The sequence below is a fragment of the Pseudochaenichthys georgianus genome, chromosome 13 (genome assembly GCF_902827115.2).
Source record: "Pseudochaenichthys georgianus chromosome 13, fPseGeo1.2, whole genome shotgun sequence".
NCBI classification, from domain to species: domain Eukaryota; kingdom Metazoa; phylum Chordata; class Actinopteri; order Perciformes; family Channichthyidae; genus Pseudochaenichthys; species Pseudochaenichthys georgianus.
In genome coordinates this window covers 18,899,262-18,917,546 of record NC_047515.1, presented here as the reverse complement: position 1 = coordinate 18,917,546, position 18,285 = coordinate 18,899,262, and the positions used below count along the sequence as shown (strand labels likewise).

The 18,285-nt window shown below is 42.0% G+C and overlaps 1 protein-coding gene across 7 annotated transcripts in view; it reads left to right on the top strand.

The window, feature by feature from the left end:
• The window catches only part of synrg (synergin, gamma), a 44,418-nt gene that overhangs the window by 19,788 nt on the left and 6,345 nt on the right, over positions 1-18,285 (top strand). For 5 of the 7 annotated variants that reach the window (XM_034096828.2, XM_071205132.1, XM_071205131.1 and 2 more), the window contains 9 exons: positions 1,797-1,859; positions 3,239-4,204; positions 8,281-8,829; positions 10,222-10,385; positions 10,540-10,593; positions 13,334-13,430; positions 13,769-13,917; positions 14,948-15,058; positions 15,228-15,266. In XM_034096828.2, the coding sequence (XP_033952719.2) occupies positions 1,797-1,859; positions 3,239-4,204; positions 8,281-8,829; positions 10,222-10,385; positions 10,540-10,593; positions 13,334-13,430; positions 13,769-13,917; positions 14,948-15,058; positions 15,228-15,266 (2,192 nt within the window). The remainder of the gene's footprint in view (positions 1-1,796; positions 1,860-3,238; positions 4,205-8,280; positions 8,830-10,221; positions 10,386-10,539; positions 10,594-13,333; positions 13,431-13,768; positions 13,918-14,947; positions 15,059-15,227; positions 15,267-18,285) is intronic. The other 2 variants (XM_071205133.1, XM_071205130.1) reach the window with 1 other exon arrangement.

Sequence of the window (18,285 nt, the reverse complement as noted above, 5' to 3'; positions counted from 1 at the left end):
TGGGCAAATGTAGTTGGTGATCCCTGATCAAGATGCTTCAGTAATGAACAATTACAGGCCCATATCAAACCTCCCATTTCTAGGTAAAATCATTGAAAAAGTTGTTTTTCAACAGTTGAGTAATTTCTTGCATTTAAATAACTGTTTCGATGTGTTCCAGTCAGGCTTTCTTCCAAACCACAGCACTGAGACTGCTCTTGTAAAGGTCTTTAATGACATCCACTTAAACACAGACAGTGGCAGAACTTCAATGTTAGTATTATTAGATCTCAGTGCTGCGTTTGACACTGTTGACCACAGCATATTACTAGACCGACTGGAAAACTGGGTGGGACTTTCGGAAATAGTTCTAAATTGGTTTGAATCCTACTTAAAGGATAGAAACAACTTTGTTTCTATAGGCAAATACACATCTGAGTTGACAAATATGACATGTGGGGTTCCTCAAGGCTCCATCTTGGGGCCTCTTCTCTTTAACATCTACATGCTACCACTGGCTCAGATAATGAAGAACAACAAAATAAGTTACCATAGCTATGCAGATGACACACAAATGTACGTAACAATTTCACCAGGAGACTATGCTCCAATTCAAACACTGAGTAAGTGCATTGAACAAATCAATGACTGGATGTGTCAGAACTTTCTCCAATTAAACAAAGATAAAAACTGAGTTAATAGTTTTTGGAGCCAAGGCAGAACGTTTAAAAGTTAGCGCTGAGCTTCAGTCTGCAATGTTCAAACCAACAGATAAAGCCAGAAATCTAGGTGTAGTCATGGACTCTGACCTGAGTTTCAACAGTCACATTAAAACAGTTACTAAATCAGCCTACTATCACCTAAAGAATATATCTAGGATTAAAAGACTAGGATTTGGAAAAACTTGTCCATGCCTTTATCTTCAGTAGACTCGACTACTGCAATGGTGTCTTCACAGGTCTCACTAAAAAATCTATTAGAAAGCTGCAGCTAATTCAGAACGCTGCTGCTCGAGTCCTCACTAACACTAAGAAAGTGGATCACATCACTCCTGTTCTGAAGTCTTTACACTGGCTTCCTGTGTGTCAAAGAATAGATTTCAAAATATTGCTGCTGGTTTATAAAGCACTGAATGGTTTTGGCCCAAAATACATTACTGACCTCCTGCTAAATTATGAACCATCCAGATCTCTCAGGTCTTCAGGGACTGGTCAGCTTTCTGTCCCCAGAGTCAGAACTAAACATGGTAAAGCAGCGTTCAGTTATTATGCTCCAAATATCTGGAACAAACTCCCAGAAACCTGCAGGTCCGCTGCAACTCTTACTACTTTTAAATCCAGGCTGAAGACTTTTCTTTTTGTCGCTGCTTTTAATTGAACTATTCATATCTTAAACTGCACTGTAACTTTTATCCATGTACTTTTTCTTTTAATGTTTAATTGAACTATTCATATTTTAGACTGCACTGTAACTTTTATCCATGTATTTTTCCTTTTAATGTTTATTTTATTAGCTTTTCTTTTTTAATGCTTAATGTCTTTCATTTTTTGTAAAGCACTTTGAATTGCCTTGCGTTGAAAAGTGCTATATAAATAAACTTGCCTTGCCTTGCCTTGCCTTGCCTTACTACTGCAACCTAAGGTGTACTTTAATAGTAATGCAGTGGAAATGATTCCCAAAGCAGCCAATATGAGTACACAGTTTTGTTGGTACTGTTTTAACTTCTTGCCATAGCAGACTGTAATAAGTGTACAACTGCTTCTCTGTTTATTCATTTGTTCAAACTTTATCCATTGTTTCTATGTGTTTTGAACCAGATGGAGGAGACAAATACAGTGTGTTCAGACAGCTCGAGCCACCTGTTGACAAGAAACCATTTGGTAAGAAACTCAGCCCAGTTTTCCTTTACTTTCAATAATTTTCTGTCTAAAACACTTATACTAACGCCATGTTTTGAGTATTTCTGAGACAATTCCTCTGGCCTCTTTGCAAAATGTCAAATAGGACTTGATGGGCTCTGAGATGGTCCCTAGTGTGAGATTTCCTCTAGTTAAGCCTTCTTTTATAACTCGGGGAAAGTCAGGTCACTACAATGCCATGTTTAATGCAAACCTTTTTACGCTGTATCCTGTTTTGCAAGCCTGCCGTGTTGATACCAGTATGTTTCCCCTCCCTGTTTCATTAGAACAGTTTCCGATGGGGACAGCTCTTACAACTCCAGTAAGTCATGGTTTGCGGTGACCTTCCCTTGGCATTGTCAGGCTCCATCTCCTTAATGAGCCCATTAGTTATCTCTTTTCCACCGTACAGCGGCAGTGTGAACAGATTCTCTGTTTCAGTCCATGCATATCTTATACTGCTGAGGATGAACAAGCGCTGAAACCCTTTTCAGACTTTTTCTTTGTGTTTTATACAGAACATTTTTTTGAAATATTTCAGACAAATATATTCTTTTTCTGCTGCTCTTTTATACTTTGTGTCATTTTTCTCCTTGCAAAAACACATCCAACTTAACTGGTAATTTCCGTTCCTATTGCGTTTCATTAATTTATCTACAATAAAATAAAACAGCCCACTCTATATACAGTAATGATAACAAAAGGTACAAACTGTTATTGTTAAGACTCACATCTAACTATACAATATAAGCAAAACACACAAATCCTTATTTATACCATTGGCTCACATAGCTACTCAAGTACACCGTCTAACATATTCTGACTCATTCTGTTGGCGACATTTATTTTTACTTTTCAGTATTACACTTTATTGTATTGTACAATATAAAAACTCATATTTATATATATATATATATATATATATATATGTTGCTGGTGTATAATCAAAGGATATATTTCTTCTAATATTATAAATGGTGGTCTCCGAGAGCTGTGTTACTTCAATGGGAGAAATATTCACCTTGAAAGTTGAGGACTTTCAAAGACAACAAGACAAAATAACTTGTTAAGATGGACTTTATTTTTGCAGAGTTGTTTCATCATGTTCTGTTTTTCAATGTAAACAGGTCTTTGCATGGTTGTGCGGGACTGTGTGTCTTTAGATGACGTAGGTTTTTGTGCAGTGATGTAGCATGCGGTTGGTTGGACACTCATTGACCAACAGAGTCATAAATAATCCAGCGTCTTCCTTTCTTTTAGGATTTAAGAAGTTATGCAATCATGGCTGGTTCAGCTGTCAGTTACCCTTATCGTCGGCCATGATGTTTATTTTATATTAAAACGTTGTCTTTGGTTCGCAGGGGAAGGATTTGCAGATTTCAAGTCTGTCAGCGCTGATGATGGCTTCACAGACTTTAAAACCGCGGACAGCGTTTCTCCATTAGAACCTTCAGACCAGGCCAAGATCTTTCAACCTGCCTTCCCTTCTGCTTTCCCAACCTCTCAGTCTCTCCAGCAGCTCCCACAGCAGCAGCAGCCACCAGTGTCTCTTTCTCAGTCCAAAAATCCTCTCAACATGGCCGACCTGGACCTTTTCTCTTCTATAGCTCCTTCTGTTACTGCCCCCTCTGAGACAAAACCCAGCACATTCCCCTCCGTGTCCGTGCCCCCCTCTCTAGTGCTCCTACCAGGTGGAGCCAAACCTCCAGGGGGGGGTACGGATGATTTTGGGGATTTCGCCCTTTTTGGCATGGCCTCTGATGCCGCTCAAGCTTCAGCCGCAGGAGGAGCTGTGGCAGTGCCTCAGGACGACTTTGCAGACTTCATGGCATTTGGCAGTTCTGGTGGGGAGCCTAAAGGCGAGTGCGGCAGTGTGGGGGTCCTGGGGGGGGAGACCTCCACTCAGCAGAGGCCTCAGCAGGGCTCAGACAAGTATGACGTGTTCAAACAGCTGTCTCTGGAGGGAGGCCTGACCTACGAGGACACTAAGGAGAGCGGCGGCGGCTCCTACTCCTCTCTCAAGAGTGACACTGATGACTTTGCCGACTTTCAGTCATCCAAGTTTTGCACCGCGCTCGGGGCCTCGGAAAAGACTCTGGTGGACAAGGTGGCCGCCTTCAAACAGGCCAAAGAGGACTCGGCTTCTGTCAAGTCCCTGGACCTCCCGTCCATCGGGGGGAGCAGCGTAGGAAAGGACGACTCGGAGGACGCGCTCTCAGTGCAGCTGGACATGAAGCTCTCGGACATGGGCGGAGACCTGAAACACGTGATGTCGGACAGCTCTCTGGATCTGCCGGGTCTCTCGGCCCACCAGCCCCCCGCTACAGGTGAGGAATTAGTGCGATTGCTCTGGTGAGGCCCCGTCACACGCAGTATTAGATCCAAGGGGCCTCTCCTCCTCAGTGCCCTCTTGAGACAAACTAACAGGAGGGAAAAGTAATGAGGACCTAATTAAATGTAATATGCTCAAATACTGAAGACAGACGCAACACTACATGAATAACATACCAGATTAGACTCATCATTTAGTCCATTCTACATTTCGTCATTCATCTCATTTATTTATGTTTTTATTTATGTATTTATTCCAATCCTTAGTTCCTTCCTCCCTCTTTTTATGTCCTCCCTCCCTACACTCATGTATTATAATCGTAATGACTGAAAGGTCCTGGCCCATATCTCTTATTTATTTTCAAACGATCGGTGGTTGGTTTTGATGTGTTGGCCATCCTAGTTCATAGGGAAGGTCTGCGGCTGCTGTCTGTGCGGCTCGGATAAGCTCCCTCCGGTGTGCTTTTTGTAGAGGCGTGCGTGTTGTTGACGTGCCGTGCAATCAAACGGAGAGGTTGAATTGAATACCAACAAGTACAGAGATTATTACGGTGGCGATCCTGTCTTATTTATTTTATCACAGGTTTTGCACAATGGGCTAATGGGATAAAGGCATTGTCTGTAAGCCATCATTCACCTTCTAACGCTAGGCATTAGGTTGGTGCTGAGTGCGTAACATCATTTTGATTTGCTGAACATTAATTGTTTCTTTGCATAGTAAACAAGCTATTTTGAAATAGAGCAACAGTTAATGTGTCACAAATGAAGCTGGGATGTTGGCCGCATCATAGAGGATGCTATTATCAAGCCGTTGAATGTGAATGTGCACATATTCGTCTTTATATACGTCCGGTATTGTATTACCCTGCAGTATTTTGAAACATCCCATGCAGTATTCTTTCAATCAAATGGCCCTCTAATTATGGGATGTTTTCATAGAAGTGTGTTGGCTCTTTCCCCCCTACCTCATGTCCATGAAAGTGAAGATACATTTTAAATTGTGTTGTTGATGGGTTTATTATTTATTGAAAGACATTCGACCCAGTTTTGGTATTAATCAGGTTATGCACATTTCAGCTCTCCCTCCAGTGGTTATCATTTATTCATCGAGCATTTCACCTTCCATGGCTCATGCTACACAGAAAACATTCAACATCAGTTCCTCATGTAACCTGAGGCGGCAGGCAACCGTTACTGAGCCTTGCAACTTAAAACATTTTAGGTTTTCATTTTTTTTACTTTTCTTGGAGGCGTTTTTGCTACTGCTTATATCAGTGCCCAGTTTAACATTAATACATTCCCAGGAAGCTTTTACTCTCCCGTAACAGCTGCTCCACCTCTCCCTGTTTTCTCTTGTTTATCTGATGTGTTGTTCTCCGAGAGCTCTGGGACTGACCTGTTGTTAAAGTGTAGCAGGCCGAGCACCTCATTATGCTTTGCACTGTGTTATCGGACATGTTTGTAATCTTAAAGAGACAGTATTTTTTTTTTTTTAAAGGTTCCTTTTGAGGAATCTGATTCTATTTATTTACTAATTTAAAATGATTTGACTGTTATCTGTGATACTGCGGCATGTATCACGTGTGGCTCTACGGTCTGGCTCTCTGAGAACATAATGACGTTAGTATTACCCTTCCTGCCTTGCTTTTTGCTGCAGTGTGCCTGCCTTTACAATTTGTGAAATTGACAAGAAAATAATACAGAATACCGTTTTATGCATAACAGCAAGCTGTTTTTATGAAAGGAGAAGATGTATACAGATTTAATAGTGTATTTTTATTACAGGAATATGAGCTCTTATTATGAAAGACTCCTTGATCTTGTTGTGATTTGCAAATTATGTAAATTAGCCTTCAGTATTTAGTAAGATGACAATATTTTAGGTTACCATTCCAAACCAAACATTGTTGTCTTGATTACTTATGATGTGCTATTATTTAGGGGATCATAAGAGTTTGTGCACATTACCCTGCTTTGACAACAAGTACTGTAGCAAAGAAAAAGGATACTGTCTCTTTAAATCTGTTTATGCATCTGTGATTGGATGTAATTAAAACCCTATCTGGGATGTCAGGTTAAAGGATGGCCCTCTTTGTCTTCTGTAACCCTTTGAGTACTTGAACAAGACAATGTCATTTTGTACGCAGATCAATGCAGGCATTGTGACCATCTCATTTGCTATTGGAATATAAACCAGGACACAAATCCTATTTGATCATTGTAAATGTATAAAGATGGCAGCCTCTTAAATTGTGAAGTCCTCACTGCTCCTAAAGTGCAGTACACAGCCTTTCCAAACAAGCATTGATCCCCCCCCAGGTCCTCAAAGGGTTAATGCTTCCTGCCTTGAGCTTGAAATATGTTTTCGACCTGGCTTTTCAAGTGTTCTGTACTCTTATCTTTTCCAAAACACCTGTTGCTTTACATCCTAATGGGTAAAACAAAGTCTGTCATCTCCCCAGAACTGATTGTAGTCTGTCAATGTGCCTTCTCATTCTAGTTCCTGCTTCTATATCCTCAGATTATCTTCGTTTTACCTTCTGGCTGTTTGTTTTCTCACGTTTCCTCCTGAATCTGCATGCCCTTGTATACTAAATGACTGGAATCTAATTTTACAAGTGTAAGTTTGACAAACCTCTTGTAATAATAGACCTCTTTCACAGTACTTTGTGACCTTTCTCTCTTTCTCTCTACTCATACTGTCGTAATAAATATTACTGTTGGTATTGCTCAAATGCGTACCGTCTTTATTTTTTCTCCTTTCCTTTCTTGAGATGCCACAAATTGATCTAATGACACAAAGCGTACAGCACTAGGTCCTTGTCAATTTCACAAATTGCTTTTTGTATCTATGGGGCTGTGTCATGCAACATAGGAAGGGTTTAACAAGGTCAACGGGTGTGTGTATTTGCGTGTGTGTCAGTGAGTATTAGTCAATCTCACATAACTGTTTCCTGTCCACACAGTTTAAGGAACAGAGCAGAGGTAGTGACAGGGAATATATTTTATTGATGTTGTTTGAGCCTTGAGACAAAATCCTTCAGGTTCCACTTAGTTTATACAGAGATCAGCTTGTTTTTAGGAGAGCTGTTTGTCACAAATCAAAACGGCAAGTGTTGCCAGTGAAAAGGGAATTGTCCGCTACAGAAAAGCACTGTTAGTATTTATTGTGTTTCACCAAAATGATGGCAGTATTATATTTTTTTGAACATGATTCAGCTCACACATCAAAACAACTTGTTTACTGTTTCCGAGGTAATTTGTTAAAACAGAACTCTCTAAAATGTGAGTGAGGGTATTCATTAGGGTTACAACTACTATCATTAGATACAATAATAATAGAGGTGTCTGCATTGTAGATATGCAGAATTACAGTGTATGTGATTGCCTGTGTATTTCAGAGTTTACTTTCACATGATTTTGAATGACAAAATATCTGAAGGGGGTTATTTGACAATACATCTCATCAGTCCACGATTGCTACACGGAATAGATGATGCTACATAATATGACAGGGAAGTTATAGGATCAGTTCTCCCAAAATAACAAAATATGTCTGCACATGTTTGGAGACCTCTGTGAGAATTTGGCACAATGATTGAAAAATGCCATATCAATTATTCAACTGAAAAATCTCCTTTTAAAAACACTTTGCTCCAGGTCATCCACAGAGAACTGTATCACATGGACTATGTCTAAGGTTAAAAGTCAGTAAAATGTGCACAATATCAAAGGAAACCTGGGATATTGTTTTTAGAAAGGAGGTTTCTGTCTTTGTTTGTAATTCTCAATCCTGTTAGCACCAAAAACAACATCTGATGAACTTGTATTTTATTGGCTGAAGGTGGAAATGTCAGACAGATATATATATATATATCAAAACCTGTCTGCAGGTCAAGGCATCACTAGTAGGTGAAGATAGCTAATACACACAAGGAGCCTAAAATAGATGATGTAGTGATAATCCAATACATATCTCAGTCCTTCTTCCAGGCTCATTAATCTACCTCCTATCATGACAGCATCTATGCTATTCCTAGGAACCACCGGTATGTCTGTGTTGTCATTACAGATGGAGACGACATGAAATTTGACCCCTTTGGGACCTCTGCTCTCAGCACGCTGGCCAGCTATGACTGGTCAGACCGGGAGGAATGTCTGCCCGAGGTCCGAAAGCCTCAGGGCTTTGAAGGAGCTTCCCTTCCATCTTTAGTGCCAGCTCAGAGGAAGGAGCTGACCTTTGGCAGCACGGAAAACATCACAAGCCGCTCCGTAGCAAAGATCACAACCTCCTTCGCCACCGAGGACAGCTCATCCACAGACGACAGGTTTGAAGCCTTTGCTGATTTTGGCTCCAGCGAACAGGGAGGTGTGGATGACGAGGACGACTTTGGGGATTTTGCCAGCACTGTTTCTGAAAAGTCCGACTCGCCCGCCGCCACCGCTGAGGCCGGCTTCGAGGGGAACCAGAGCGAGGCCTCTGATGAGTTTGGAGCCTTCCAGGCAGACAAGCCTAAGTTTGGCAAGTCTGACTTCCTCAAAGCCAGCGCTCAGACCAAAGTCAAGTCCAGTGAGGAGATGATCAAGAACGAACTGGCGACCTTTGACCTGTGTGTTCAAGGTGAGCTTCAACATTCATTTATCTATATACTTTTGGTTCTGAGAACATTTGATTGACAGTTTTTACTCAATAATCAGCCATTTAATTGATCAAGAATACAGTCATTATTGCAGCCCTAAATCAGTCGTTTAGAGAAGAAGAAGATTAAGAAGACATACTTTCGTAATCCCTCACAGGGAAATATCGTTCTTCACTCTGTTGTGTTTACACACATGCACAAACACAGAGGATAAAGTTTCAAGGTTAGGTGCCTTGCTTAAGGGCTCCTCAGCAGTCGCCCAGGAGGTGAACTGGCACCTCTCCAGCTACCAGCTAATCCGATTTTAGTTGTTGGTCCGATCGGGACGTGAACCGGCGACCTTTCGGTCCCTAGAAACTGAGCCACTGCCGCCTTAGAGCATGTCTACTTTTAAATTGAAAGATCCCTCACACAATTTACTAGAACTCAAGATTATATATTTAAACAGTTATTTCCAAAATCCAAAATGACTCTGTTTACAATAATATTTCAAGGATTAAAAGCTGGAGTAGATGAATGTGTGCATGCTCTTTACCAATTTGCTGAAACGCTATAAACCTCTGGCTCAAAAAAAGACAACAACACTGTCACTCCTCTGCCACCCACCCCCACATGTTGGGCCCCTCAGATCTGTAATGAGGCTGTCAGACGTTAGATGGCAGTGTTGAGATGACCGCCCCGCTCTAATGGCAGTGACTGCTGAGATGGATTAGCAGAGGCCAAGAAATCCATGAGCACAAATTAACCGTATCCATCAAAAGGCTGTTCTTTCTTAAATGCTGTTTGCTGGTGTCATGCTCCACGAATAATTGATCAGCCTTTCCTGCACGGTGATAAAAGCTAATTGGCCCAATATATTTATCTCCGTGTTCTGCGATAAATGTGTGTGAGAAAGAGGGCTCTACTTTCTCCTCCTCGCCCAGTGGAACAGTAATCTGATCATGGTGGGGTCTCTGGGTTCTGTGGAGGATGACGCATGTCTCTGTGGGTGGTGGAGGAGTTTGAGGGGGGTACATTACCTGTGTCTGGACAACACACACACATACACATGCACTAACTGCCAGCCCCACTGGAATAGCCTGTGTTTGTTGTGGTACCCTGCCAGGATTTGTCCGTCTGTGAGTCCCTATGAATAATTCACACCTGAATATTTGTGCTTCTGTTTTGTAAGCAATTATTGTTTGTCACAAATGAAGTATTTACTCATGCTGTCCTTGTCCGGGTGGAATTAGCCATAACAGAATGGAAGTATAATGATTGCCAACAAACAGGTGCATATCTCATCAACATGGGATGCTGAATTGATAGCAGAAAAAGTTATTTAATATATTTGTGGTTTTCACTATCCTAACAGTCTCCTGTCTTTGCCTTAGGCTCCCACAAACGCAGTCACAGTCTGGGCGATAAGGAGATCGGGCGTTCCCCCCCCTCTCCGGCTCCAGAGCAGCCCTTCAGAGACCGATCCAACACCCTGAGCGAGAAGCCCGCCCTACCTGTCATCAGGGACAAGTACAAGGACCTGACTGGGGAGGTGGAGGTGAGGAGGGCCGCGCGCTAAACCACATGTTAGCGGCGTTATCACCAACAATATCAGCGCAGTACTCAGGACTGTGAAATGCTACAGAGATATTCCTCAGTTCTCTTTTTCCTTTGTGTTCATTCGAGATATGTTTGTGCTCGCTTTGTTGCAGGAGAGCGAGCGCTACGCATACGAGTGGCAAAGGTGTCTGGAAAGTGCTCTGGAGGTTTGTTTTTGTTTGTGTGCTGTGTCTGACCTCATAGTGAGTGACAATACAAACATAGTAGACTCATTAAGATAACCAAAAGGCGCTGTGAGGTTTTTCAACCCGAGGAAATTTTTCCTGACACATTTGTTTCGGGATAAATCATTTTCTTCCCCCTGCAAACACCTTAAAGGAATGGTCCACTCATTAGATAATTATTCCAAACTTCAGTATTTAGTGAAACATTATGTTTAAACCATACCCTGAAGAAATCAGCGATATTCCCCGGTAAATAATGATTTTATAGCTCTTTTTTATCAAAACCTGTATATTCCGTCTGGCCGCCGCCATGTTTGCCATTTTCAGTAGTCACGTGATGGTCGTGACGTCATCCATGCGTTCACTTTGTCAACACACGGAAACATGGCGGAGTATTTGAGTTCGGACTCGTCAGCAGAGGTAGAAGTTTTGACCAATGTGAAGAGATTAGATGGGGGAATTCAACCATACATATCAGTATGACAATACGACACCCTCTGTCCTTAGTCCCTCACATCGTACAAGGAAAAACTTCCGGAGAAAACCCACAGTTTAAAGGGAACATGGGAGAAACCTCAGGGAGAGCAACAGAGGAGGGATCCCTCTCCCAGGACGGACAGACGTGCAATAGATGCCGTGTGTAAATTGAAGAGATAATACATTTGCAACATAGGTAGTCCAGATGTTTGGAAATGCATGTGTGTGTATAATGGGAAGATGATATAAGATACTATATGTATGCATGTAGTACCACCCTTGCTAGCGATTCCCTCTCTAGTTTAGCATACTCAGCTTCGTTGTCCCTGGCCATAGAATCACGATTTTATGGGGCCGGAAAAAACTGGGGGAAAATACACACTAGCCGGTACTACGCTATATGGAAAGGCCACCAAAAACTGTCCTGGCCTGGACGCTAAAGGACGTTAAAACGGGGCTAGCCGCTGCAATGGAAATGCGCTATAACATACCTTACTCCGAGCACTACTTCTGCTCCTCCGTCGCTTCACACTTGCAGAGGGCGATTTCTCAACTGGCCGAACTGGTGTCCTGGTCGGTGATGACACCAGAAAGACCGATGGTACTGCATCTCCATTAAGTAATGGTTGTTCCATAAATCCCATGTTATGTTTTATCATACTCTCAGAGTAGTCGTCCGGAAATTTGAAATGTTCGCTGCATACATGAGCCTGTGAATCTTTCGGTTCGGGCCAGCCACATTTCGCTAGCCACTGCCTCCGAATGTACTTCTTACGCTTACCTTTTGGCAACAGATGGAACCGAGCATTCCGTGGATTGTTCCTATCAGAATTGTGGCAATATTTCGCGATACAGTGAGGCATATTTGAAGAGAGAAACTACAGTAAATAACATGGAGATCAACGTGTCTTTGAAAACCAAACGCATGGTTTACGTCACGTCCGGAAAATGGCGGCGCCCACAGTGTTGATGTTATTTCGGTATATAATCAGTTTAAAATCACTGATAATGTCATCGGATTTAAAAAAAAAAAAAAAAAAAAAGACTGGCAGAGACTGGTCTGTTTTATCGGATGATAATTATTTAAAAATGAGTGTCATGAGCATACCATTCCTTTAATGATTTCCATTTTATTTTTGTTATGTAAAATGTCGCAAAGCTGAATATCTGACAGAAGAAAACATAACATAAATACATAACACTGTCTTGCCTTTACCTGAAATATTTGTATTCACGAGAGTACAAGATTTTCTTATTATTTTATTTATGTTTTTTAAAGAGAACACTTATTGTGAGGGTGGCAATCACAGTACAAGTGTTTTTGGCCAAAAAACAAGACTGTTCAATCAAACTTTGTGGTAATTTGTCAAAAAACTCACATGCATACATAAGGCATACACTACTTGACAGAGGTTAATATTGTAATTGAAAATGTATACAGTGTGTGTGTGTGTGTATGTATATATATATCAGGGCTCTCCAACACGTCGACCGTCGGCAGCTTTTCAGTAGCTCGCCGGCGCCGCTCGATTATCGATTATAGCGTAGTAAGGTTGCTTCTTGATTTTTCGGCCGCGGCTGGACAATAACGTTTTTTTATTTTAGAATTGTTTCTGTCACACGAATATCAAATTGGTCGGTGATGCAGAGATCAAAGAACAGATGTGACAGCGGCACAGCGACACCACACACAGAGCAGTCTGATTTCTCCAGCAGCACCAGTCGAGAACCAACAGCAGAATGACCCGCTCTGAATCAGGCCGTGTCGCTGCGGCTCAGAGACACAGGGAGGGATTTGTGTTTTTTGAAAAACACTCGTTATCGTCATGTCAGGTTTTTGATGGATTTAATCAAGTCTTGGATTGCAGAGTATGAATGTCCTCTTGCTATTTTCAGTTGATAAATACGTGTGTAAAGTTTGTGAAGGCAGGAGGAAAAAAGCTTCCGCGATCACCGTCTCCTCTCCGTTCCACCAAAACCCCGCCCCCTCCCTGAAAATAATGTGAAGTGATTTGTGATAAGCTTTAGGTATTGCAATTTCACAAGTGTACAAAAATATAGCTTAATTCAACTGATGAGTGCTATGTGAATAAATGTAAGCGATGTGATGCAAGTAGCTCTTGGCCACTTTCATTTTTTCAAAGTAGCTCTCAGGTGAAGAAAGGTTGGAGACCCCTGATATATATATATATATATATATATATATATATATATATAATTTTAGCTTCTGTCTCCTCTCATTAAGGTCATCACCAAAGCCAACAACATCCTGAACAGCATCAGCAGCTCCGCTGTGTGCACCGAGGTCATCCAGTCTGCTCAAGGCATGGAGTACCTGCTGGGTGAGGAAACACTCTCTCACGCACGCACGCACGCACACACACACTACTATAAAGAAGCCAGCAGGACTAGCTGTATAGTGTGAACCAGAGGCTGTTAAAGAGGCCTTACACCTCCTGAAGGACAGAGAGGACAGACGGTGAGCTCTGGTGGAATGTGTTATCCCTGCCTGCTCTGAGGTCCTGCTCCCTTAGTGTGCCTCTCTGCTTTTAACGAGCTATGACTGGGAAACATGTCACAGCTCGGCACTGAACTCAGTTTGCTTTCCTGAAAATGGGACAAAAACACCAACCCAACATGTTTTTGTGATTTTTTTGTACTTGTGTATTTCCTGTTACAGGTGTGGTGGAGGTGTATCGTGTCACCAGGCGTGTGGAGCTGGGCGTCAAGGCGACGGCTGTGTGCTCCGAGAAGCTGCAGCAGCTGCTGAAGGACATCAGCCGCGTGTGGAACAATCTCATGGGCTTCATGTCGCTGGCCAAGCTCGCTGTAAGACACTCAAACAAAAGGAGATCTTTCTCTAGAGCACAGGACAGTTTTATAATGAAGCTCCCAAACACATAAAAATAAGCTTTAAAGACATGTTTGTAGTGGCAAAATAAAACAGAAAATAAACTGAAATTGCCTCTGAGATACCAGGAAGCAAATCTAAAGCAGTAAAAATAATCCAATGTCCATGCCAAAGTATCCTTTCTTGCATTGATTTGGTTGTATTCCAATAATATAATACATCAAGAATAATAGTTTCCCCGGTGGCTTTTCCTTAGTTTTCCCTGGTAAAAAACCATATGCTCGTGATGGTGCGGTAATCCCACCACCACCTGTCTCCAATATATAATAATCACCAGATCACCCAGTTCCCAAAACCGCCTTCAAAATAAAAATGTATTTAACGATGATTAATTTAATATTAACATAAACAGCTAGAGAATAAGTGTTTTAATAAATAAATAATATGAATCAATATATTGCTCCAACGATGTTCAAACTCTTCAAGTTCAGGTACACGCATACACATGTGGCTGCCAATGGCATAATGAAATAATAGCAAATCCAATATCAGCAGTCCATTAGCTCAAAATCAATGATTCATTGATTTGTTTGCGATGAAGCTGAGCTTTCAGATAGGTCAGCCTTCAGATTCAATGGGAGGACAAGAATTGTATAGATTTATTTATTCAGCTGTCTGCTACCGTCTCTAAAGCAGAAACCAAGGAGCCTTATAGTTTTTCACACTTCAGAATAATCACCCAGCATCTCAAGGAAGAGGCAGGGAATACAAAAAGGAAAACATGTTTAATTTAAGCTTTTTTTTCTCTTAAAAGAAAATATATTTATGCTAGTCGTGTTTGTTTTTACTCAACACAGCTGAAGTCAAGGCGGGTCTTTCTAAAAAGTTGATGATGCTCGGAGATGTTTACTGTAAGCAGAGTTGTTATCTCTGCTGTTATTATAAGAACAGAAATGACTACATTTAGCCCTGCGGCAGGAAGTAAAATGTGTGTTTTTTTCTGTGTAGCCCGATGAAACCTCCCTCGACTTCTCCTCCTGTATCTTGAGACACGGCATTAAGAATGCCAAGGAGTTGGCTTGTGGTGTGTGTCTGCTCAACGTCGACTCTCGCAGCAAGGTTAGTGTTCACACACACACACACACACACACACACACACACACACACACACACACACACACACACACACACACACAGAATAACTAACTGGACACATGTTTACAAAAATGTTATGCTCATCCACACTGGATAACAACTGACATTTCTTTGGCTTTGAAACGTTTTGCAGAGAAAAGAAGAAAGCACTATTGGACGTCTGTTTAAACGAGTATGAGACATTTAACTGTCAAATATATTTCACTCCACTCTTTCCCACTGGGGGCCTCGGGGGCCTATTCTGCTCTTACCGACAAGCATGATGGGGGGGCCAAAGTGACAGGACTCACTTCTCTCCCCTGCTCCTCTCCCACAGGCAAACAGCAGTTGCCTGTATAGACACACACTGTACAGCAGATGAAGGGAATCAGCCAAAATCCCTTTGGGATGTATTGACCTGTCGCTAAGGCCCACCCCTCTTAGTTACCATTTCTATGCCTGGCAAGCTTTCCGTTTTCACAAGTCACATGTATCAAGTTTGAAATGACCCAAAAGCAGTTCCACTTTTCAAGCCAGACTTGATTTTAGTGAGAATAATGAAAGCTTTCGCTGGCAGAGCAGCCTTTGCTAGCTAGCTATAGCAGGGGTTTTCCCCCCACTCACATGATGAAAGGCTGAATCTGAGTGTCCCTGGTAAAGATTGGGCTTCCTCACCAGCTTATGACCGTAAGCAAACCAAGCTTCCTTGTATTGCAGTGCAGAAATAGTTACTGTAGTTTGAGAAATGATAAAAAGTGCAATCAGACGGCTATCAATGTTAGCATAATCAGGTTAATTTGCTTAGCATACACCGGTTGTCTCTAACAGGACCCTAATGTGCACCGCTTCAACATGAGAAGAAATGCAAGGCTTGTTGTGCCTTGTTAAAGTTGCTCAGATTTGATTGGACAATCACCGTAACGGATAATAATGTACACTCTTGAAATAAGTGAGAGAGGAGAACCGTCACTTTGGCACCTCAGGGGAGGTTGTTGCACTCTGGGATTGGTTCTTCAAGGTCACAAAGGTCATCACTCTGTCTTGGATGGGTTTCATTTTCTGTCCTGTCGCCTTTCTCTCCTGAACAGCTCACCTCCTTGCAGCTAACAATCATTGGTGTTTCTGATAAGTGTTCACTTATTATCTCCGGATGGTGCAGTATGTGCAGAGCTGCTGTGTGTCTGCCTCCTCGCCTACAGAGGCTGTTTCATCGACGTGGGCCTAATGGTGTTCTGGACCCTGAGGTTCAGAGGGCAGGACAGTGGCGCTGATTGTTTCTCGCGTTCACTCTGCTGCTCAGCCAGGAGAGATGGATGGTCCAGGAGAGATATGGCTGACTGAGAGGCATCATGGACGCCAGCAGATGTGGCTTTCACATTAGTCATTACAATCGAGAATAGACCTGCACACACAAACACACTCTCTCACCTCCCACTCTGCATAGAGCCAGCCTGAAATGAATGCAGCTTTATTTTGTCTCTGTGCCACTAGCATGAGATTAATAAGCCATTTTCTAATTGCTTTTTTGGCAGAGCAACTGGTGAAAGCGAATATAAAAGCGGAGAATCGCATCCCCTCAGAGTATAATGAAGTGAAAGAAGAGCTCAGGCTGCTGCAGACGGCACTGATTGTTGAAATGTCCTTTAGTGAAGAGGTACTGATTTGTTTTTCTACCAAAGGGACTGAGGGGAAGAGATGTTGATGTGCCATCAAAGAAATGTAACCGCAGAACAGCTCAATAGCTCCTGCTTTATTTGTGCTGAGTATTTAAATCTTTGCTATAAATGTTTTATTCCTATTGTTGACACAAATGGTATTTCTTGTTGCTGTTGAACGGAATATGTTTTGGTAGCATCTGTGTCTCCTTCAGGTCAGGGGGCAGGAAGGAGCCGCCTGCAGCGCTTCATCACAGTGATAGTTTTCTGCTAATGATGCTCCAGCGCCTCTGCTTAATGATAAATGCTCATTTGAGCAATTAGAGGGAGAAGCACTGGAAACATTCAGCATTCCTTTTTTATATACGTATATATATATTAATGCAGGTTTCTGAAGTGCCTTGAGTGTTTGGATGGATTATTCTGTGTAGCTTTTACTTGAGGAAGTATGGCAACAGAGCAAAGAGAAATATGGATCTTAGATTTGTTTGCAAACTGTTGTTGACCCGTCTCTGTCACACTCTGTTGATCTGTACCTCAGGGGACCAGGGTCCCAACACAGTTAAGTGCATGACTCGGTTAACGCCACGCCTCAAAGGATTGGGGAATGGCAAAATGTCAGTCTGGAAAAGTTCAGTATAAAACAAATAGCACATGACAAATCATTGTAGATTTTCTTGTAGAAGTTCTTGTTGGTTTTCTTTGTAAAGAATATTTGTTTGCTAATATGGCTGCTGATTTATTTCATTACTGCTTTTACGCTCACAGTGAAAGCATTGCAGTAATTGTTGCGGCAGGCTCGTACCGACAGATGAAGGTCATCTTTGGGAATGTTAAAGTGAATCAGTCCAGAATTGGGTTTGACACGGGCTTTGGTGAAGTCTAGATGTGAAAGTCTAGATGTGCAGAATGTTCAGATCCCTCTGTCATTAGTGTTCCGAAACAAAGATGTAATTGAAATGTTCTGTGTCTTGTTGAAGCCGATAATAACAGCGACAGAACAACATCTGACTATATTACATTTATATCACTGGCGTTCAGTCACTACTTTGAACATGAAACCGTTTCACAGGATCTGCTGGACATATTTCTGTTCCTGTTGAAAGCATTACAAACTGAAATCATGTTCACCCTTCAGTGTTAAACACAGAAAGTGAAGCGCCATGACGGTAATGGTGTCCTCTGAGAGAAGCCTTGCTGAGGAAGACTGCACTGATTTGCTACCATGAGCATACTCAACAGACATTTAATCAATATTTGCGATCAATCCAGGCCAAATGGGTTGAATCTCATCTCTTTGAGAGGGATTATTTGAGTCCGGAGGGATAATAACGTGGACTCTTTCAAGTTTTGACTCACAATTAAACTGGGAGCAGGTTGCTCTGTCCTGATGAAACAGCTGATCTGCTCGCTGCTCATTCTGCGCACACTTACCTTTGATCTGGGCTTTGCGTGCACATCCTGACTCCTCTTGCCCTTACAGACATTGATTAAGAACAATACCAGGAGGGCGAGGGTAACCATGCCTCGCTTATTTTCCATTGTTGAAGAATAAAA